This window comes from Dermacentor andersoni, chromosome 11, assembly GCF_023375885.2.
Source record: "Dermacentor andersoni chromosome 11, qqDerAnde1_hic_scaffold, whole genome shotgun sequence".
NCBI classification, from domain to species: domain Eukaryota; kingdom Metazoa; phylum Arthropoda; class Arachnida; order Ixodida; family Ixodidae; genus Dermacentor; species Dermacentor andersoni.
The window spans coordinates 2761627-2780523 of NC_092824.1; the positions used below are offsets into that span (position 1 = coordinate 2761627).

General features: G+C 48.7%; 1 protein-coding gene across 2 annotated transcripts in view; it reads right to left on the minus strand.

The window, feature by feature from the left end:
• Nucleotides 1-615: 615 nt before the first annotated feature.
• HDAC3 (histone deacetylase 3) overlaps nucleotides 616-18897 on the minus strand; it is a 173997-nt gene continuing 155715 nt past the window's right edge. Inside the window, exon 8 of one of the 2 annotated variants that reach the window (XM_050167612.3) lies at nucleotides 616-907. In XM_050167612.3, the coding sequence (XP_050023569.1) occupies nucleotides 764-907 (144 nt within the window). In that variant the 3' untranslated portion in view covers nucleotides 616-763. The remainder of the gene's footprint in view (nucleotides 908-18897) is intronic. The other variant, XM_050167611.3, reaches the window with a different exon arrangement.

An 18897-nucleotide genomic window follows, 5' to 3' on the forward strand; every position in this document is an offset into this window, starting at 1 on the left:
AGAGGGTGCGTTTGAGATGTGATAAATGAAGTCTAATTCATATATTTTTTTTTCTTGACAAACCATGCAAGTAACAGCTGTCATTTACTAGACTGAATACATCTTGCTGCAAAATTTGAGTAATAACAGCAGCAGAAAGCATTTTTCTTTTAAATAATTTACAGGTCTCTCAACAACTCCTCATAACCTACGTTTTTGTGCCTTTCGGCAGTCCAGTGGCTTGGGAACATATTGACATGCAAAGTTTTACTTCTTCTTGTGATTATTTTTCACTAGGTAATCACTGTTACAATGTCATCGCTCATAGCAAGATGTGTCTTGGTGTATCAGAACTTTTTCGAATGTTGTCGCCGATTCTATAGTGAAAGAATCTTGTCGATAATCAGATTGTCTGTGTGAAACGAAAAGTAGTGTACATTCTGAATGTACATGAGCACCAGTGATTATGCTAGAAAGTACGAGTCCTGTACAAATAGCCAACACTCCTAACCCGCACATCACATATCATTCTTTTTTTCAAGAGACAAGTCTGCCCAATAAAAAGCTAATTTCGTGACTCGGTGTTGGCACTGTGTAATTCTTCATGGTCACCACAACATGACAATATCAACAAAAGGAGGAGCAGACACATTTATTGCGAAGTCACATGGCGGAAGCCCTGCCAGCCAGCAGCAGTCAGGCCTCGACGGCCAGTGGCGTCGTGTTGCCGGAGCTGCCGCCACTCGGGCTGGCGGCATCCTCGGGGCCGGGTGAGCCGGGCTGCTTACGTGAGCACGGCAGCATGTCCGGCGGCACGTGATGCATCTGCACACTCGGTGCATGCACCAGGCACTTGAGGTTCTCGGCCACGGCGCGCACAATGGCCTCCAGGTACTGCTTGCTGTTGGCGTTCTCCTGCGTGACACCACTGCTTGGCATCAGGCTATCACGAATGCTGCACACATACTTGCCAACTTTTACAGTTTTATCGTAAAATGCCTGATTTTTATACTCATTTATGATCGCTGTATTGACATATTTACCAATTTTTTATTTGCATGTGGTTTAGGGGCAAACTCAATTTAAAAAATAAACAAATGTAGTCACCGAGTGATTTATTTAGCCCACTTTTTGGGGACTCATTGACTATACAAATGTACCAGGGTGGCAGTAAGACCAACTGAAAGTACCAGTGTGCAACAGCAACCAAATCACCAACAGCCATAAAGTGAATTTCATTATCAATTTTCATGAATAGTTCTGTTTGTATTCGGTGCAAATCATTGTTGCCGAGACTTTATGTAGCACAGTAGCTGTTCACAGTATTCCTAGGGGAAAAAGTCTCTACCTTCAATAAACAGTACACATATTAAATAACGAAATAATTAGCTACGCGAGAAAGACGGACATGTGGCGAGCCCCCGACTACTGTCGGCTCTGCTATCACTGTGGGGAAGCCGTACATATCTACCGCCGATGCCCATACCGTGAAATGGAACTACGAGGATTCGCCGTTAATGCTCCGTGCTCGCAGCAAGGTGAACGCCCTGGCGATATCGCTGACTACCTCGCCGCTACTCAGTGGAGCTCTCGACAACAGTCCCATTCGCCATCACCAGGCCGCTACCTGTCGCCGCAGCGATGTCCATACACTGGCCCAGCCCGGGGACGCTCTGCGAGCCCATATCCGGAAAACTAAAAACAGCAACAGATGGAGGTGCAGTTGCTGTTAATCGACTGACGAAGACCCTCCACCACCGATCAAGATGCCGAAGAGACTATCTCGACGACGTAATAACACACCGCCATCCCGACGAAGTCTAGAAGAAAAGATTATGCCGACGAAAGATGACCTGATGACGCCACGCAGCAGCCACAGGTCAACGCGACACAGCCGTGATCCGACGCCAAGACCTAACTCTAACTCAAGGCAAAGAACCACTGACCTCGATGTGCTTTTCGACGGCCAGGCAGTCGTCATGAGTGGACACATCGCTGCCTAGTTGAAGAAAGTTATGGGAAGGCCCTCAAATTTGCACCGCTGGAGGACACCTCATTACGCCGACTGGAATCTGCACGGCAAGAATTACCGTTCATGACCGGAATTACCCTGCCACCTTCATTATCCTCCAACAGTGTTCACGAAACATTATTCTCGGCATGGACTTCCTGAAGCAACATGGCGCAGTCATCGACCTGAAGTCAAAATTGATAAGGCTGTCGGAAGATAAAGCGTTACCGCCGGAGAGCTCTCGTAGTTACCACGCCTTGAGTGTGCTCAAAGAGCAAATGAGCATCCCACCACGCTCCAGCATTATTTCCGTCGGCACCGAAACACCCGCTGACGTAGAAGGCATCATCGAGGGTGACTAACGTCTACTACTCGACCGTGAAATTTGTGTCGCAAGAGGGATCGCTGCACTGCACGGAGGAAAAACGAAGGTACTGCTGACAAACTTCAGCCAGGAGTTCAAGCACATCAAGAATGGCACGACAATCGCGTACATCGAGGAAATTGTGGAAACCAGCAATGCGCTTGTCCTCTCTGATTATGCCGCATCTACCCTAGTTCCATAGTTCTTGAACCAGACTTCGACATAAATCCAAGTCTCCCCATGAGTAAGCGGCAACAGATCAGAAGTCTTCTACAATGATACAAAGAGTGTTTTTCGATGTCATCGAGGATTCAACAAACACCAGTCGCAAAGCATCGCATAATAACTGAAGAGTTCGCTCGACCACTACGCCAGAGCCCTTACCGAGTTTCAACGCAAGAATGTGACGCTATTGAGCAACAAGTAGACGAAATGCGGCACGACGACATCATCCAGCCATCGAGAAACTCGTGGGCATCTCCTGTAGTCTTGGTGAAGAAAAAGGACGGAACCCTACGTTTCTGCGTCGATTATCGTCGACTGAACAAGATCATGAAGAAGGACGTATACCCCTTTCCAAGGATAGACGACGCATTGGATCGGCTCTGCAACACTAAATACTTCTCCTCGATGGACCTCAAGTCTGGCTACTGGCAAATATAAGTTGACGTGAGAGATCGCGAAAAGACCGCCTTCATCACGCCAGACGGCCTCTACGAGTTCAAGGTCATGCCATTCAGACTGTGCTCGACGCCTACACGTTTCAGCGCGTCATGGACACGGTGCTAGCAGAATTGAAGTGGCAGACGTGACTTGTTTACTTGGATAACGTCATTGCCTTTGCTGGAAATTTCGATGATCACCTTAGGCAGCTTGCGACAGTATCAGAGGCCATGAAGTCATCAGGGCTCACTCTGAAGACGGAAAAGTGCCGCTTCACTTATGATGAGCTTCTGCTCCTTGGCCACGTCACCAGCAAATATGGAGTCTGCCCCGACCCGTAAAGACAGCTGCCATCGTAATGTTCCTGCAGCCCATCGACAAGAAGGCAGTGCGTAGATTCCTTGGCATGTGTGCCTAGTATAAGCGCTTTGTCAAGGACTTTTCGCACAACGCGGAGCTGCTAACACATCTAACCAAGTGTGATGTCGAGTTCAAGTGGGAAACGCCACAGACCGATGCATTTCAAGAATTCAAATGACGCATGCAGTCGGCGCCGGTACTTGCACACTTCGACGAGGATGCCGATACTGAAATCCACACTGACACCAGTAGCCTAGGCCTCGGTGCCGTCCTAGTCCAGAAGAAAGACGGACTTGAACAGATTATATTTTATGCTAGCCGGTCACTGTCGAAAGCGGAAGGCAATTATTCTAGGACTGAAAAGGAATGTCTCCTCATCATTCGCGCTACAGCTAAATTCCTTGGCAGGCCATTCAAAGTCGTCAGCGACCATCACGCGTTGTGTTGGCTAGCTTACTTAAAGGGCCCTTCAGGACGGCTGGCGCGGTGGAGCCTCAACTGCAAGAATATGACATCACGGTAATCTACAAGTCCGGACGAAAACACTCTGATACAGACTGTCTATCACACGCCCCCATCTATCCACCACCGCAAGACGAGGACGATGACGCCTTCCTTGGAAGAATAAGCGTGGAAGACTTCACTGTACAGCAATGATCAGACCCGGAGCTAAAAGGCCTCATCAAGTATTTGGAAGGGAGCACCGACGTTGTCCCTAGGGCATTTAAGCGCGGATCGTCTTCGTTCACACTACAAAACGACCTGCTCGTGAAGAACTTCTCACCAGTCCGCGCCAACTACCTTGTTGTTGTTCCGTCAGCGCTGCATCCGGAAGTACTGCATGCCCTACATGACAATCCAACCACTGGGCACCTAGGATTCTCCTGGACGCTGTCAAGGATACAGGAAAGGTATTACTGGCCGCGCCTGACCACCGATGTCACCCGTTACGTTAAGACATGCCAAGACTGTCAGTGACGCAAGACACCACCGACAAGGCCAGCAGGATTACTACAGCTGATCGAAACTCCTTGCCAACCATTTCAGCAGATTGGGAGGGATTTGTTGAGACCGTTTCCAATGCCAACATCAGGAAATAAGTGGATCATCGTGGCGATGGACTATCTCGCCCGCTTCACTGAAACTAAAACTCTACCAAAAGGCAGCACAGCGGAAGTTTCAGTAAGTTCATTGTTTTTAGACATTTTTCTTTTAAAAATTTTATGTGTGGAATGAAAGTAAGCCTGGAGTCAAGTATAATACCTAGAAGTTTATGCTCTTTGTTGACAGAAATGTTGTCCACACAGTGCTACACAAGGATCTTGAAACAGGCCTCTCTTTCTTGTGTCCCTTTCTTTAGTGTCCCTTTAAAAGATCCACAAGCGAATGGCCGGTAGCGGCGTGGAAAGGCCAAAGCAGCTACAGCCTTGGTTGAAGTTGAGAGGGGGCAACATCAGCGCTTGCAGGATCAACCTCAGCAGTGTCTTCATTTGGCTGCTATTTCTGCTGCGATCTCCATGTCTGTCAACTGAAGGATTTTGAAACACTCTCAATAACAGTATGAAGTGACGTCTGCCAAGGCGTCTATGAGTGAGCCCAGTGAGCCCGCGCTGTCGCACATTTTTGCGGATGCAAACTGCCATTCCTTGCAAGGCGCGGGAGGTGCAGGGCACGGCACAGAGGAGGAGTCAGTGCGGCAAATGCAATACGTCATTGACATTATCGAACCAGCGAAGCCGCCACATGTGTACGTCACTACGTTCAAATGGCACCCTCGGCGCGATCAATGTGTGCAACTACAGTGCACTGCAGTCGGGAACGCCCATCGCAACACCACTATATTCAAGCGTGTTGTGGGAAAGCTCACCGCCTGTCAACAGAGTGCACGTGGTCTAGTGTGGCGGAGTTCGATATATCCACTTTATGTCCGACCCCGTTCTAAATAAAAAATTTTAAATAAATGCGATTTTCCAGGTGATATTGAAAGTGTTCTATATACGCAATATTTCGATATATCCATGTTCAGTATATCAAGGTTTGACTGTATTACATTATTTAATGCACTCAAAGGCTTGCTGGTATTCTTTCTGAGGATTAGAAGACCTGGACCTTCATCTACCACAAGGAATTAGGAGTGGTAAATATGCCAGCAGTCCTTAAAAGCAACTGAAATGTATTTTTAATGTGTCCAGCACATTAATTCTGTCGTTCTTCCTTTGTTCCTTACAGCTTTGAGACCACGGCTAGTGCTTGCTTTATTGCCAGAAAAATTAAAGCAGTGCGAAAAGTTATCTGTATCGATTATGCTGTGTACATTTCATCTTGCAAGCCTATTTCATCCACAATCCATATGCATGAGTGCACCAAACCTCGGAAGGGTTTGGGTGCGAGCTAGTTGGTACGGATCATTCATATTTAAAACAGCGCCAAAAAACACGGGCAAGGGAGGACACAGGACGAGCGCTGACTGCTAACACCTTTATTGGAGCCTGCACAACTATATACAATTTGCAACAGGCATAAAGAGAGTGAAAGAAGGGGAGGGGAAGGCGAGTCATCGTCGGTCAACTACTACTGCGCATGCGTCAATGACATTAAACAATATAAAAGAAACCATAACATGGTGGACACAGGCCAAACTGCTTAACTTCTAAGGAACTTAAGTTCTTTATCACAAAGTGCAGTAGAAGGAGAACTAACACAGGTGGCTCCTAACTGACACATTGAAAATGCCTCAAAGATTTCTCTGGCCATCTGATTGCTGTACCTTTTCAACACACGTGTGTGGTCAAGGAGTGGAGTACAGCCACACATGGCACAATGAACAGCCAGATCACTGCCAGTAAGTTTGAAAGTAAGGATGACGCAAAGAAAGAATGCAGTATTAAACATCCGCGTAAGAACCATTTTGTCGATTGCGCGAAGAACGTTGTGTATCAGATTCCTATGATGTGTGGTCATGTGTACGTGGGGCAGACTGCGAGCTGCATTAACACGAGACTAAGGGGACACTTGTCTAGTCTGAAAGGTCGCCCTAGTACGCATTTGGCAATGCATTGTCAAGAACATGCTTGCTCACCTTGTCTTAGAAACACCGACATATTATTTAGGCATAGAAATCAAACCGCGACAGAAATTGTGGAAGCTCACTGGATTGCAAAACTAAAGGGCAAATGCATCAGCGATGCTCCTGTTTCATTGTTGGATAAAGAGAATTTGCTTCTTGTAATATCTTGTGTCGGCTTCCAGTTTAGGTTTCGAATCGGTTACCTCAGGGCGCCACTCAGCACCAAACGCTGTAAGTACACCTTCTGCGTTTCCCCTCACTGGAATAAAGTGATTCTTTGTCTGGTCCCCGACATGAGCAGTCCGGCTCTTCTTCGCGGCGTTGCGCACCCCGGCCACTTAGGCCTTATGCAGTAGGTCCTCCGTCCAGCCGCCCCGTCAAAGCTACTACACTTCTGCCATCATATCTATAACGCATTTTCATCTTTTAAGTGCAAGTTTTATGCGCTTTGCTGTTTTTACGTTGACTGGCTAGCACTGATCCGCGGCATTTTATCACAAGTGTTGTTATTAGCTCTATAGGCATGTTCTGTTGATTAGATTGCGCAGATTTGCGGGTATTTAAGCAGGTGGTTTTTCGAAAACAAAACCAGTTAGAAAGCACTTGTCCTTGTTGCTCCTTTTTTTCGTGCCTGTTTGTTTTGCGCACAAGTTTTTTAACAATGAATCTGTTCCAACTAGGCCGACTCGCAGTTATGCTTCAAAAAGAGAATAGACGGGAGGGGTTAGTAAAATGCAGAGTAAATAAAATGTCTTCGAAAAAAATTGCAAATCGAGTCGGACATTCTCAAATACGAATAAAAAGGAGATGCATACAGAAGCAAATATTTTCGAATATAAGCTATTTCTATCAACTGATAGCCAGCTCAGCAAAATGAAGCCCGAACTTTGTCACAATTAAGATTCTCTCTCAACAGCCCGTAAGTCAACCTCAACTGTCCTGACATACTCTCAGCCCGCGCACGACGCCTCAGTGTTGCGTTTCACTGCTTTAAAGAGTTTATTTTGGTTTGGATGAGGGGGGATCTCTGCATCTTGGCATCAGCCAACACTTTGTTTTTTGAGCTCAAGCTCCTTCAAAGAGGCAGCTGCACGCTTCCTTTCCCGTTAATTCCTCAATGCATAGGTCCTTTCTGTTCTTGTCCTGATTCTGCCATTCGTTTGCCCCACGGGGCATTGGAAGCATCCTTTTGGTCAGTTGCACAGTCCACGTCCGATTTTTCGAACTTCCTAGGGGCTGCGAAGACGTCCGAGAAACCGGTCAGTTGGAAAAAATAATGCATGTTTATTTAATGCCCTTAAGGGCTCAAAACACCACAGGCACATTCGAAAACGCTCTGAAGGCCTGTCGGTACACGTATTAGGCATATCGGTACTCATACTGTGACAGGAGATACTGGGTGCATGCACGTATAATTAAGGAATACATACTGTGTCCCGTGGCAATAGCCCCTCCCCAAGCTTGTTATGCTTCACTGCAATACTTTTGCGTATCCTTCACCAAGTAACATTTCTGCAGGGAAGAAGTTTGGGCGTGTTGGTGGGATAGATACAAACTGGGATACATAGTGCGAGAATGACACAGGGACAAGCAGGAACACGGGAAGAGTGCTCGTCCCGTGTTCCTGCTTGTCCCTGTGTCATTCTTGCACAATGTATCCCAGTTTGTATATAACATTTCTGTAGAGAAGCAAAGCTGACTTTCGGGAACCGGCATTATGCAAAACACCGTGCTTTCCAAGCTGCTAAGCCAATCGCAAGGACCACAATGGCAGAGTCGGTGCCATTGCTGACAGCAGTGAATTCTTTCAATAAAAAACACGGCATCTAATGGCAAGAAGCTTCATAGCGAAAGTCGAAGCAGCTAGGCCCAGCGTTGCTGCAGTGATGGCTACGGCTGCCAGTTGATCTGCGTGTGAGAGCACCGGTTTGAGGTGGTGAGGTAATCGAAAGGGCAGTGTGGTGGCTTTGATCAATGCTGTTTTGGACCTGCGGTCACGGCAAAAAGTCCGGAAAATCGGACGGCGAAGGGTTCTCGAGTCTGAAATTTCAGACGTTCTGATACATAAAATCTATGGGGTGGTGCCGCGAAGCCGTCCAAATTATTGGGCATCAAGAAAGTCGGTCATTGACTGTACACTGGCAACTTCTCCAGCTGACAGGGCGTCAAAGACGATTCATTGCGATTCCCGTCTGTTACTCGAGCCAGCATTACCACGACTTTCGACCCTTTCAATAAAATTACTGCTAATTTTTCCTGAGAGAGGCACAAGTTCCCTGAGTTTTTCCAGACTACTAAAAATCCCTGAGAATTCCCGGTTTTCAGACACCCTGGTAACACATATCCAACTCATATAGCACCACTACAGCATTTGCAGAATCAAGCCATCCCGATATTGTTGTTCAGCTCATTCTACTGCAATACTTCTGATATGCTTCTCAACCAAAGAATACTTTCAGTAAAAAATCTTGTTAAATATAAATTAGCCGTAATGTTATTTAAGGTAACACATAATCGTCCCCCAGTAAATATATTTTCTGAGGCTACTTTGGCTAACTTGAACCGCACAAGATTTGCAGCTGACAATTTCTTAATGCCATTAATGCCGTATTTACTCGCATAATAATCGCACCCCCGAATTTTGTCGTCGAAATTCAATTTTTATTAATTTCCTGTGTAATGATCGCACCCCGAACTTGCCGAAGCGATATCTCGTGTGCCAAGTCTAGCTAATAATGATCGCGCTTACCATCTGTCGAATGCTACGCAAACGACTCTTCAAGACAAACCAAGTGGTCTGCATGCACCAAACATTCTTAAGCAGATGCACCATTTCATTCCATTCATCACTTGCCGCACTTCCATGCTAAAAAGAAAAGCTGCAACCAAACTTGCCTTTATTATGTGTAGGCTTTATAACGGTTGTGGTTAACAACAACAAAAAAGGCGCCTTTCGATTCTTCTCGTCTGCACTCGTGGGCACGCAACAAACCGCGAGCGGCAACGATAGCAGCCACGCTTACACTGATACGTTAGAAGTGTACCCTATTCATACGCCGACGCTTGTAATACAGCTAAGATATTCGCCCAATCTTAGCGTAAACGTGCCGTATCAGGATAGTAGTGAAGACAACTGCCGCAGTTTCAGCAGCATGCTCGCCATGCGTTTCTGTCACTGGCAGCTTAGCGCGCCCATCTGTTTCTGTCCCCTCAAAGTGGCCATGGCTACGTTATTGCTGCAAAGTTGCCGATATTAACGATATTATTCATTACTGATACGGAAGAAACTGTTTTAATGCACATAATGTACTCGCGAGAATAAAAAATCGCGCTTAGCGCATTCGGCTTGCTCCGCCGGCTGCCATTTTTGTTTTGGTGTCCCGCACGACATACAGCGGCAGCCGCCTATTTGTTGTCCTGTTGTCATCCCGCAGCAAACACAGGTTGAAAAAAAAAATATATATATATTTTTTTGCGGGAAATTTAACCCGCGTAATGATTGCACCCCTGAATTTGCGTCAATTGTTTTGTCAAAAAAGTGCGATCATTATACGAGTAAATACGGTACATACTAATTATGGAAGATAATCTGGATATTTCGCAGCATTATCTACTTGGAACAGCCTCCCACTAGATGTCAAGCGCTCTTCACCTTTAGGTTTCTTCAAGAAAACATTATTCACCTTTCTGCTAGATAGCCAAAATAATACACATATCTAAGCTATTCACTTCACTCCTGCTCATTTCCTCTCCATTTTTCATTTTTCTTTAGCTTTTTTTTTTTTTTCATTTGTAGCCTTTATAAATATTTTTAGTTTGTTCTGTTGCGAATGCCTTAAACTACTGTTTTAATTGTAAGAATAGCTATTGACTTTATATTATTTTGCAGTTTGTACTACATTTACTGTGCATAATCTTCCACTTAGTGACTATTATATTGCTGTTTTATGCTGTGTATTTGCTCTAATGTGTATATTTTCTGACCAGAGGTCCCCTCTCAGCCACATGTGCTGGGGCCTCCTTCTGTATACTTGTGTACGTGTACATCTACTTATTAAAGAAATAAACTGAAACTGAATGAAAGAGATAAACAAAAACACCAACAGCAAAGAAACAACAAAATGACGAAGTTCGTCAGCGTGCGTAAAAAGGCTCAAGACGCACCATGTGGACCACTTCAGATCGTGTGCAGCACTGCTGTGATCGCGAAATGCTGTTTGGCACGACCTCATAGTCTAGTGTGGCAATACATCGGAAGATCTTGTAGAGTTCGAAATAGCATTGCAATACAGTCGCCGACCGATTTTCCGGACTCCAAAAATTCGGACATGCCCGATTATTCGGTCAGCTTCGCGGCACCGCCATTCTCCCCATAGACCATAATGTATAACAACTGCCGAAAGTTCGGACACCTTGCAACCTCTCGTCTGATTTTTCGGACACTTCTTGAGCCAACTCGATCGAGGGCATCATGCACCGACTCTGACCGGCGCATAGTTCGACTTGCTGAACGCCATTTTTGTTTTGAACGGAGCCTCCTTGCTGCCCCACAAAGTGGCGCTACTGAAAATCCCCGCTCATCATCATCGTTTCTGCCTGGTCCGATAGAGTGGCCGTACAGCAGTTCCGGTTTCAGCTTAGTAAGCCATGTCTAGACAATCCCGCAGCTGATTTGTTTCTTTCGCGCGTGACGCTGCGAGCAGGCCACGTTTTTCGTTTGTGCGACTGGTGTCGGCACGATGGTGTTTGCTTTGTGTGCTGTGTCGAGATTTCGATGATCCAACGCGGCGTACGGAAACATCGCGTCAAGTGTCTAATGGCGCCGACAGTGCCAGCGCAGACTGCGCTGGGGAATGCCGGCAAGCGGGTGCCGGGAGGCCTAAGATTTGTCGCCTTCCGATGTGCTCCCTACTGACGCGGAAAATGTTCTGCCGAGACCTGCGCAGTGGTTGCATTGCGATTCCGGACACCGTCTCATTTGACAGTTTCACAGGTGCTGACACTGCTGTACTGATATACGCAGAACTCGACGACGGCGAGATCATTCGTCAGGTTTTTGCTGCACCGCCGGACGACGACTCCGAGTCGGAAGATGACGCACCATGTGCTACGCTGCCGTCGCATGCGGAGCGTGCACAAGCAGTGACTGTGCTTTCAGCCGCCTATAGTGACCGTTCGACCCTCTCCGAGATTCAGGCTTATCTGATTGCGTGTAAACGGAACAGCGTGCAACGGCGCACTCACGATTTCAAGCCTACTGCCGAGCCCGAATAAGTGCGTGGAAATAAAAGATCTCACTTATTTTTCTTAATCTGCTTTTTCGGACACCTGTTTATTCGGACATTTTCGCAGTCCCCGCGAGGTCCGAATAAACGGTCGGCGACTGTAGTTTCTCACTCAGTCCTCGTCAGCATATCGGGGTCCAAACCCAAACATGGTCACCGAGCTGGTATTCCACTAGGGTCGTTGAAGATTGTAGCGTCGGCTGTCGGTCCTCTGCTGGTTCTTGATGCGCAGGCGGGCAAGCTGTCAGACTTCTTCGGTGTGCAGGACATAGGCGGTGACGTCGACATTTTCTTTGTCGGTGATGTGAGGCAGCGTGGCCTCAAGAGTTGTTGTCGGGTTCCTTCCGTAAACCAGCTTGAAGAGCATCATTTGAGTTGTTTCTTGCACTGCCGTGTTACATATAGCAGGACAGCATCCCACGTCTTGTGCTTCACGTAGACGTACATTACTAGCATGTCGACGAGGGTCTTGTTCAGGTGCTCTGTAAGACCGTTCGTCTTGTGGGTGGTAGGCAGTTGTCCTGCTGTGGCTTGTTTCGCTGTACTGCGAAATGGCTTGGGTGAGCTCTGCTGTAAACACCGTTCCCCTTTCGGTGATGAGGACTTCTAGGGCACTATGTCACAGCAGGATGTTCTCGAGAAAGAATTTCGCTACTTCTGCTGCACTGCCCTTCATCAGCAGAGCTTTCACTTCAGCGAATCGGGTGAAGTAGTCTATCGCCACGATGATCCACTTGTTTCCTGATGCTGGCATTGGAAAGGGTCCCAACAAATCCATCCCGATCTGCTGAAACGGCCGGAAAGGTGGCTCAATCGGCTGTAGTAATCCCGCAGGCCTCGTTGGTGGTGTACTGCATCGCTGGCAGTCACGGCAAGTCTTGACATAACAGGCAATGTCGGCGGTCAGGCGCAGTCAGTATTACTTCTCTTGTATTCTTGCAAGTGTATGGGAAAACCTGACGTTCCCGGCTGTCTGATCATCATGCAGAGCGTGCAGGACTTCTGACCGGAGTGCTGCAGGCACAACGAGGAGGTAGTTTGCACTGGCTGGAAAAAAGTTCTTCTTCACCAGGGCGTCATTTCGCAAAAATGAAGACGTCATCATCATCATCAGCCTATTCGATGTCCACTGCAGGACGAAGGCCTCTCCCTGCGATCTCCAATTACCCCCGTCCTGCGCCAACCGATTCCAACTAGCACCTGCGAATTTCCCAATTTCATCGCACCACCTAGTCTTCTGCCTTTCTCTACTGCGCTTCCTTTCTCTTGGTACCCATTCTGTAGCCCTAACAGTCCAACGGTTATCAAACCTGCCCATTGCATGACCTGCCCAGCACCATCTTTTCTCTTAATGTCAATTAAAATATTGGCTATACCCGAATGATCTCCGAACCAAACCGCTCTCTTTCTGTCTCTCAAGGTTATGCCTAGCATTCTTTGTTTCATTGACCTTTGTTCGGTCCTTAACATGTTCTCAAGCTTCTTTGTCAATCTCCAAGTCTCTGCCCCATATGTCAGCACCGGTAAAATGCACTGATTATACACCTTCCTTTTCAATGATAATGGTAAGCTTCCAGTCAGGAGCTCACGATGTCTGCCGTATGTGATCCAACCCATTTTTATTCTTCTATGAATTTCCTTCTCATGATCAGTGTTTCGTGTGATTAATTGACCTAGGTAATAATTATGCAGAAGACAAAGACAATGATGAATAACCACACAAAGGAACAAGAGTTCAGGATCGCCAGTCAACCTCTGGAGTCTGTGAATGAAGACAATCCATGCCTAAATATCCTTGGGGTAAAGTTGGTCTTGCGTTCCAAGTACCTTCACCAGATGTCACGTATTAGTGATGGTAAACACACAGTAGCAAAACTGTAAATGATGAAACTAAGTTTTATTGGGCGAACCTTTGCCCACAAAAACAGCCTACAGTCAAAGAACAATGCTAGCGGCGAACACCGTTGACGATAGTTGAAAATCTGATCAGCATGTCAAGCGCGTCGGCTTTTATAAGTCAGTCATCAAAGGTTCCAGAGTAAGTTCTGGCGCCCGCGCGTGTTCCAGAAAGTTCTACACCATTCCCGTCGCACATACATGAACTCAGATAAAACAATGTTGGGTGACAACAGACAGCAGATAGAACCATCCATAACGTTCAAGAAACTTCCAATACATGCAGGTGTGTTCTGCGCTGTGCGATAACATTTGTTAGGCGCTGAAACGTGGTCACTCGATAAAGGTAAACCAAGTACACGTGTCAGCATAGACAACTTTGGGGCTCTTCAAGCACACGCGCTTACTGTTTGGCATGGCCTCAGCCCCAACCATTCTTTAGAGGAAGATGGACAACCTCTTTAGGAGCATGAAGCACATGGCGGTGTACTTGGGCAACATCCTGGTTACCGGCACCGACGACAAGGACCAGCTGCAGAACCAGCACCACATTCTGGCACGATTACAAGACACCGGTCTCAAGCTCAAGTTAGAGAAGTGCGTTTTCCTGGCCCCTAGTGTTGCGTATTTAGGACATATAAAAAAAAAATACCCCGCAAGGGGTCTTTAAGGTAATAAAATGAAATGAAATGAAATAATTTCCCAGGCCAGTTTGGTCCCGACCCCCCCGCAGGACGTGGACGCAGGAGCAGGACGTGGTCTTCCAACGCAGCAAGGAGCTGACCACCAAGGCTCCAGTGCTGGTACATTTCGACTAGGCCAAGCTTGTCGTCCTTACTGCAGATGCATTGCCGTACGGCGTGGGAGCCATCCTGGTGCATCGGGACAAGGACAGCCAGGAATGCCCTGTGTCGTTTGCTTCCCGTCAGCTTCATGCTGCAGAGAAACGTTACAGCCAGCTGGACAAGGAAGGCCTGGCCCTTGTCCAGCTGGCTGTAACGTTGCTCTGCAGCGCTTTCACCAGTATCTGTGGGGCCAGAAACTTGAGGCAGTCATGGATCGCAAGTTGCTGTTGGGCTGCTGGGGCTTGACAAGGCTGTTCCTGTGTAGGCATCCCCTCGAGAGGTGCCCCTGGGCCTTGAGGCTGGCAGACTACAGCTACCAGATGGTCTCCGTCTGGGAAAGGACCTGGAACCTGCTGATGCCCAGAGCCGCTCGTCACTGCCAGAGGTGCCTGCTGCTGTTTCACAGCCCGCTGAAGTGTTCATGCTGGAGCACACGTACCCAGACGTACTCTCCAGATCTGCGGTGTCGCAGGCGACCAGCCGGGATGGACCTAGTCCTGTCTTAGATGGTCAAGGCAGTGTCCCGAGGGGAGAAGTTAGTTCAGTGGGCCCATAGCCACAAGGTCACCAAACTGAGCCTGCAGCAGGGCTGCCTACGTTGGGGTTCCAGGGTGGCGAGCTCACAATGTCTCCAGTCCAGGGTCCTGCAGTTGTTCCGTGTGGGTCATCCTAGCGTGGGAAAGACAAAGATGGTGGCCCGGTCCCACGTTTGGTGGCCTGGCCTGGTCCAGGACATCACTCACATGGTGCAGAGCTTCCAAGTGTGCAAGGAGCATCAGTGGGCCTCACGTCATGTGGAGATCACCCCCCTGGCCATTTCCACAGAGACCCTGGTCCCGCCTGCATGTGAATTTTGGGGGGCCCTTCAAGGGCCATTACTTCCTGGTGGTGGTGTATGCCTTTTCGAAGTGGCTGGAGGTTCTGCCTATCACCACTCCATCAGCAGGCACAACCAACCATTGTGGCTCTGCAACAGGTCTTCCCTGCCCAGGGGTTGCTGGACATCATCGTGTCCGACAATGTCCTGCTTTCGCCAGCACAGAGTACCTGGCCTGGCTGACGAAGAATGTATTACACGGGATAATGGTTCCACTGTACCATTCTGCTTCATATGGTGCAGCCGCGCGGGTGGTACAGACCATCAAGGACAAGCTGAAGAGCCAGGCTGGGGATTTCCGGATGCAGGTTGCCCGGGTACTGTTCTAGTGCCAGACCACGCCCCACGATGTCGCTTAACGTGCCCCCTGTAAGCTCCTGCTGGGCCGGATGGTCAAGACACCCTTGGACGTCTTGCATCCAGACCTCCAATCCTCAGCGCTCCTGAAGCAGCTGAAGCAGAAGCTGGCTGCTGGCCAAGGGTGCTGTACTGGGCCTCTGCTGGAGTGAGGAGCTCCGGTTTTCGCCAGGAACTTCCGTCCTGGCCCACCCTGGTCCTAGTGCCTCATCGCTGCTCATCCGCACGGGACCACGTGGCACCAGCACACCGAGCATGTTAGGCCTCGTGTCAGGAGCCGGCTTGCATCCTCGGCCGCCACTTCTGAGGTCCAGCCCGCTGTGAGACCAATAGCAACACCAGTCGCAGCCAATGAAGCACTGCCCACGTCGGAGGCGGCAAGTGTTGCCAGCTGTGCGGCGTCCGTTGAGCCGGCGTCAAGTATGGTACCACTCTCAAAGCCTGCCACTTGTAACGCGGTTTATTGAGCACTCCCAAACGCGACCGTCTCAGTCGAGCGTCAGACACCAAGAGTGCGAGCCCCTCTTTGTCGGCGGGCTGATGATGATAGCGCGCCCATAGGGCGCCCCAGTCTTCTTCGCTACAACTGAACCCTGGAGAAGAAGGAGCCATGCTGGCGACTCAAGGAGACGCGAGGACAAGGGGGTCGTAATAGGGTTTAAGCCTCTGGATGTGCACTGCCTTGTGTCCGCGATGCCTCAAGTCAGTGGATGGCGTTAGCGGCTCAACGACGTAGTTGATTGGTGTCGTCTGTTGTACGACGCGGTAGGGACCGTGGTGTTGAGTGAGGAGTTTTGAGGATAGACCAGGGGTGCTTAAAGGTATCCACAGCCAGACTAGTGAGTCCGGCTGGTAGGTGCAGGGAGGTTGGTCATCATCGCGATGGAATTTTTGGAGACTCTGGTCTTCTGCCATGAACGAACGGGCCAGCTGACGGCATTCCTTGGCATACTTGGAGGCTTCAGACAGAGGCGTGCCCTCTGATGGGTCAGGCCGGTAGGGGAGAATAGTTACGAGCGTACAGGTAGGTTCATGGCCATATACGAGAAAAGGGACTACCGTATTTACACGATTGTAAGTCGACTCGAATGTAAGTCGACCCCCCCATATCGCGTGACCGAAAAAAAAAATAAGAGAGCATACCTGAGGGCGCATTCGATAACGAAAATTTATTAGTAACTGACATGGTCACTGGACTACTCGTCTTCACTAGTGCTGCCATCGTCATCGTTGCTGCGGTCCCACAGCGCGTCATGGTCCAGAAAAATTTCAAATTTGGCAAACGACCGCACCAGGACATCTTGCAGAACAGCAGCCCACGCCAAATACACCCAACCACACGCAGCCGTCAGGGAGGCTCTTTTGACAGGTCCGGTTGGCGTAATTTCGCAGTCTTCTGCCGCCAGCTATTCGTTGTACTCATGGCGGAGCAGAATCTTAAAATTAAGGCGGAGGTCCGGGCTTTTTTCATGACCATGTCGCACTTCACTGGCAGGGACCGATCACGCATTTCAGCGACGTACGCCGCAAGCTTAGCCTACAGCTCCGGAAAGCGTCCAGACTTTGGCACGTGGGAAATTTCTCACTTGTCGTCACAGGTGAAAATTTCGCTTCGCTGCAGTCGCCACTCTCGCACCACCCGTTTAGAAACATCGAAATTGCGGCCCGCTAGGCAGTGATTTGTTTCTTCGGCGTAAAGGATGGCAGCCCTCTTGAACGCTGCTGTGAACGAGTGCCGAACGATTAGTGGGCATGGAGTACTCATGACGACTGGGGAAGCATAGAAGTAGCATGTAGCCGGCAGTCAAGTGGAACGTGCCAAACCAATACTATGTCAATACCAATGCCTTCAAACAGAGAAAGAGAAACCAGCGAGCGGTGTCTGCTCTTCCATGAACTACCGATACTCCCCGCAAGCGCCGCCGCAAATGGGAACAGCGGTGCTTCCATCAACTATCGACACCCCCCCCAGCCATGAATGTTGCATGCACTGTAAAACTCTCAAAAATGTTGAAAAACCCTTCCGAAAGCAAACAAACACGCGGGATAGCGAAAAGATACGGGTAGGGCCATAGAGCAAACATAAAATTCTAACTACGTTGTAGCTCCCGTTGGTATCGCTTTTTTTGGCGGGGCCATGTTTCGGTTTCGATTGTAAGTCGACCCCCCAACTTCAGACTTTCAAATTTAAAAAAAAGGGGTCGACTTACAATCGTGTAAATACGGTATTAGAGGGTTGACCCTTTCTACGCTCAAGCATTTCGCTTACTTGGTTTTCAATAACACGGCGCTCGGCGGGTGATACACGATAAGGCCTCTGGTGCAGTGGTGCGTGGGTGCTGGTGTCGATCTCGTGACATACAGTCGATGGGCGGCCTAGTGGGGCTTGTTGACAGTCGAACGTAGATTGGCATTTCCGTAAAAGGCTGAGAAGCTGGGAACGCTGCGTAGGGCTCAGGAGGGCGTCTACTGAGCTATGGAAGACATCTTGCATAGGCTGGGAACAAGGCAAGCTATAAGACGAGTTCACGTCTGAACAGGTGTTGTCAAGAGGTGCGTCAAAGATGGTTACTGAGTTGGCAGGCTGAAGACGTCCAAGGCACTCACCACGACGTAAGACGAGGGGCGTGGGCTTAGCGTTGGAAACGAGCAGTCGCGTGCAGCCACCGCTGACAGGATAGCGAAGGGAAGAGAACATCGTCAGCGAACAAAAATGTCCGATGGGACAAACAGGGCAGTAGTGTGAGTGGCGAAAGTAGAGCAGGCATTCGCAATCCCAGAGGAGTGCGGAGGGATCGTGGTGTCTTCTGTAACGGCCAGTTTGTCACTAAAATCGTCAAGGTCATGTAAACGGGTATCGGGAAGCGGCAAAAATTCAACTTCGGCGCGAGAACAATCAATGATGACGTGATGATCGGAAAGGAAGTCCCACCGCAAGATGACGTCGTATGAACAGAATGAGAGGACGAACTCGACAGTATACGTGTATCCTTGAATGATGATGCGGGCGGTACATGCGGCAACAGAGGTAATGCACGGGGAACTTGCTGTCCGGAGTAACAGCACAGATAAGGGCGTCATTACTTTTCGAAGCTTGCGGCAAAGTTCTTCCGTAACTACTGAAACGGCGGCACCTGTGTCGACTAATGCCAGTGTGACGACTCCTTGTACAGACACTTCAATTACATTCGTC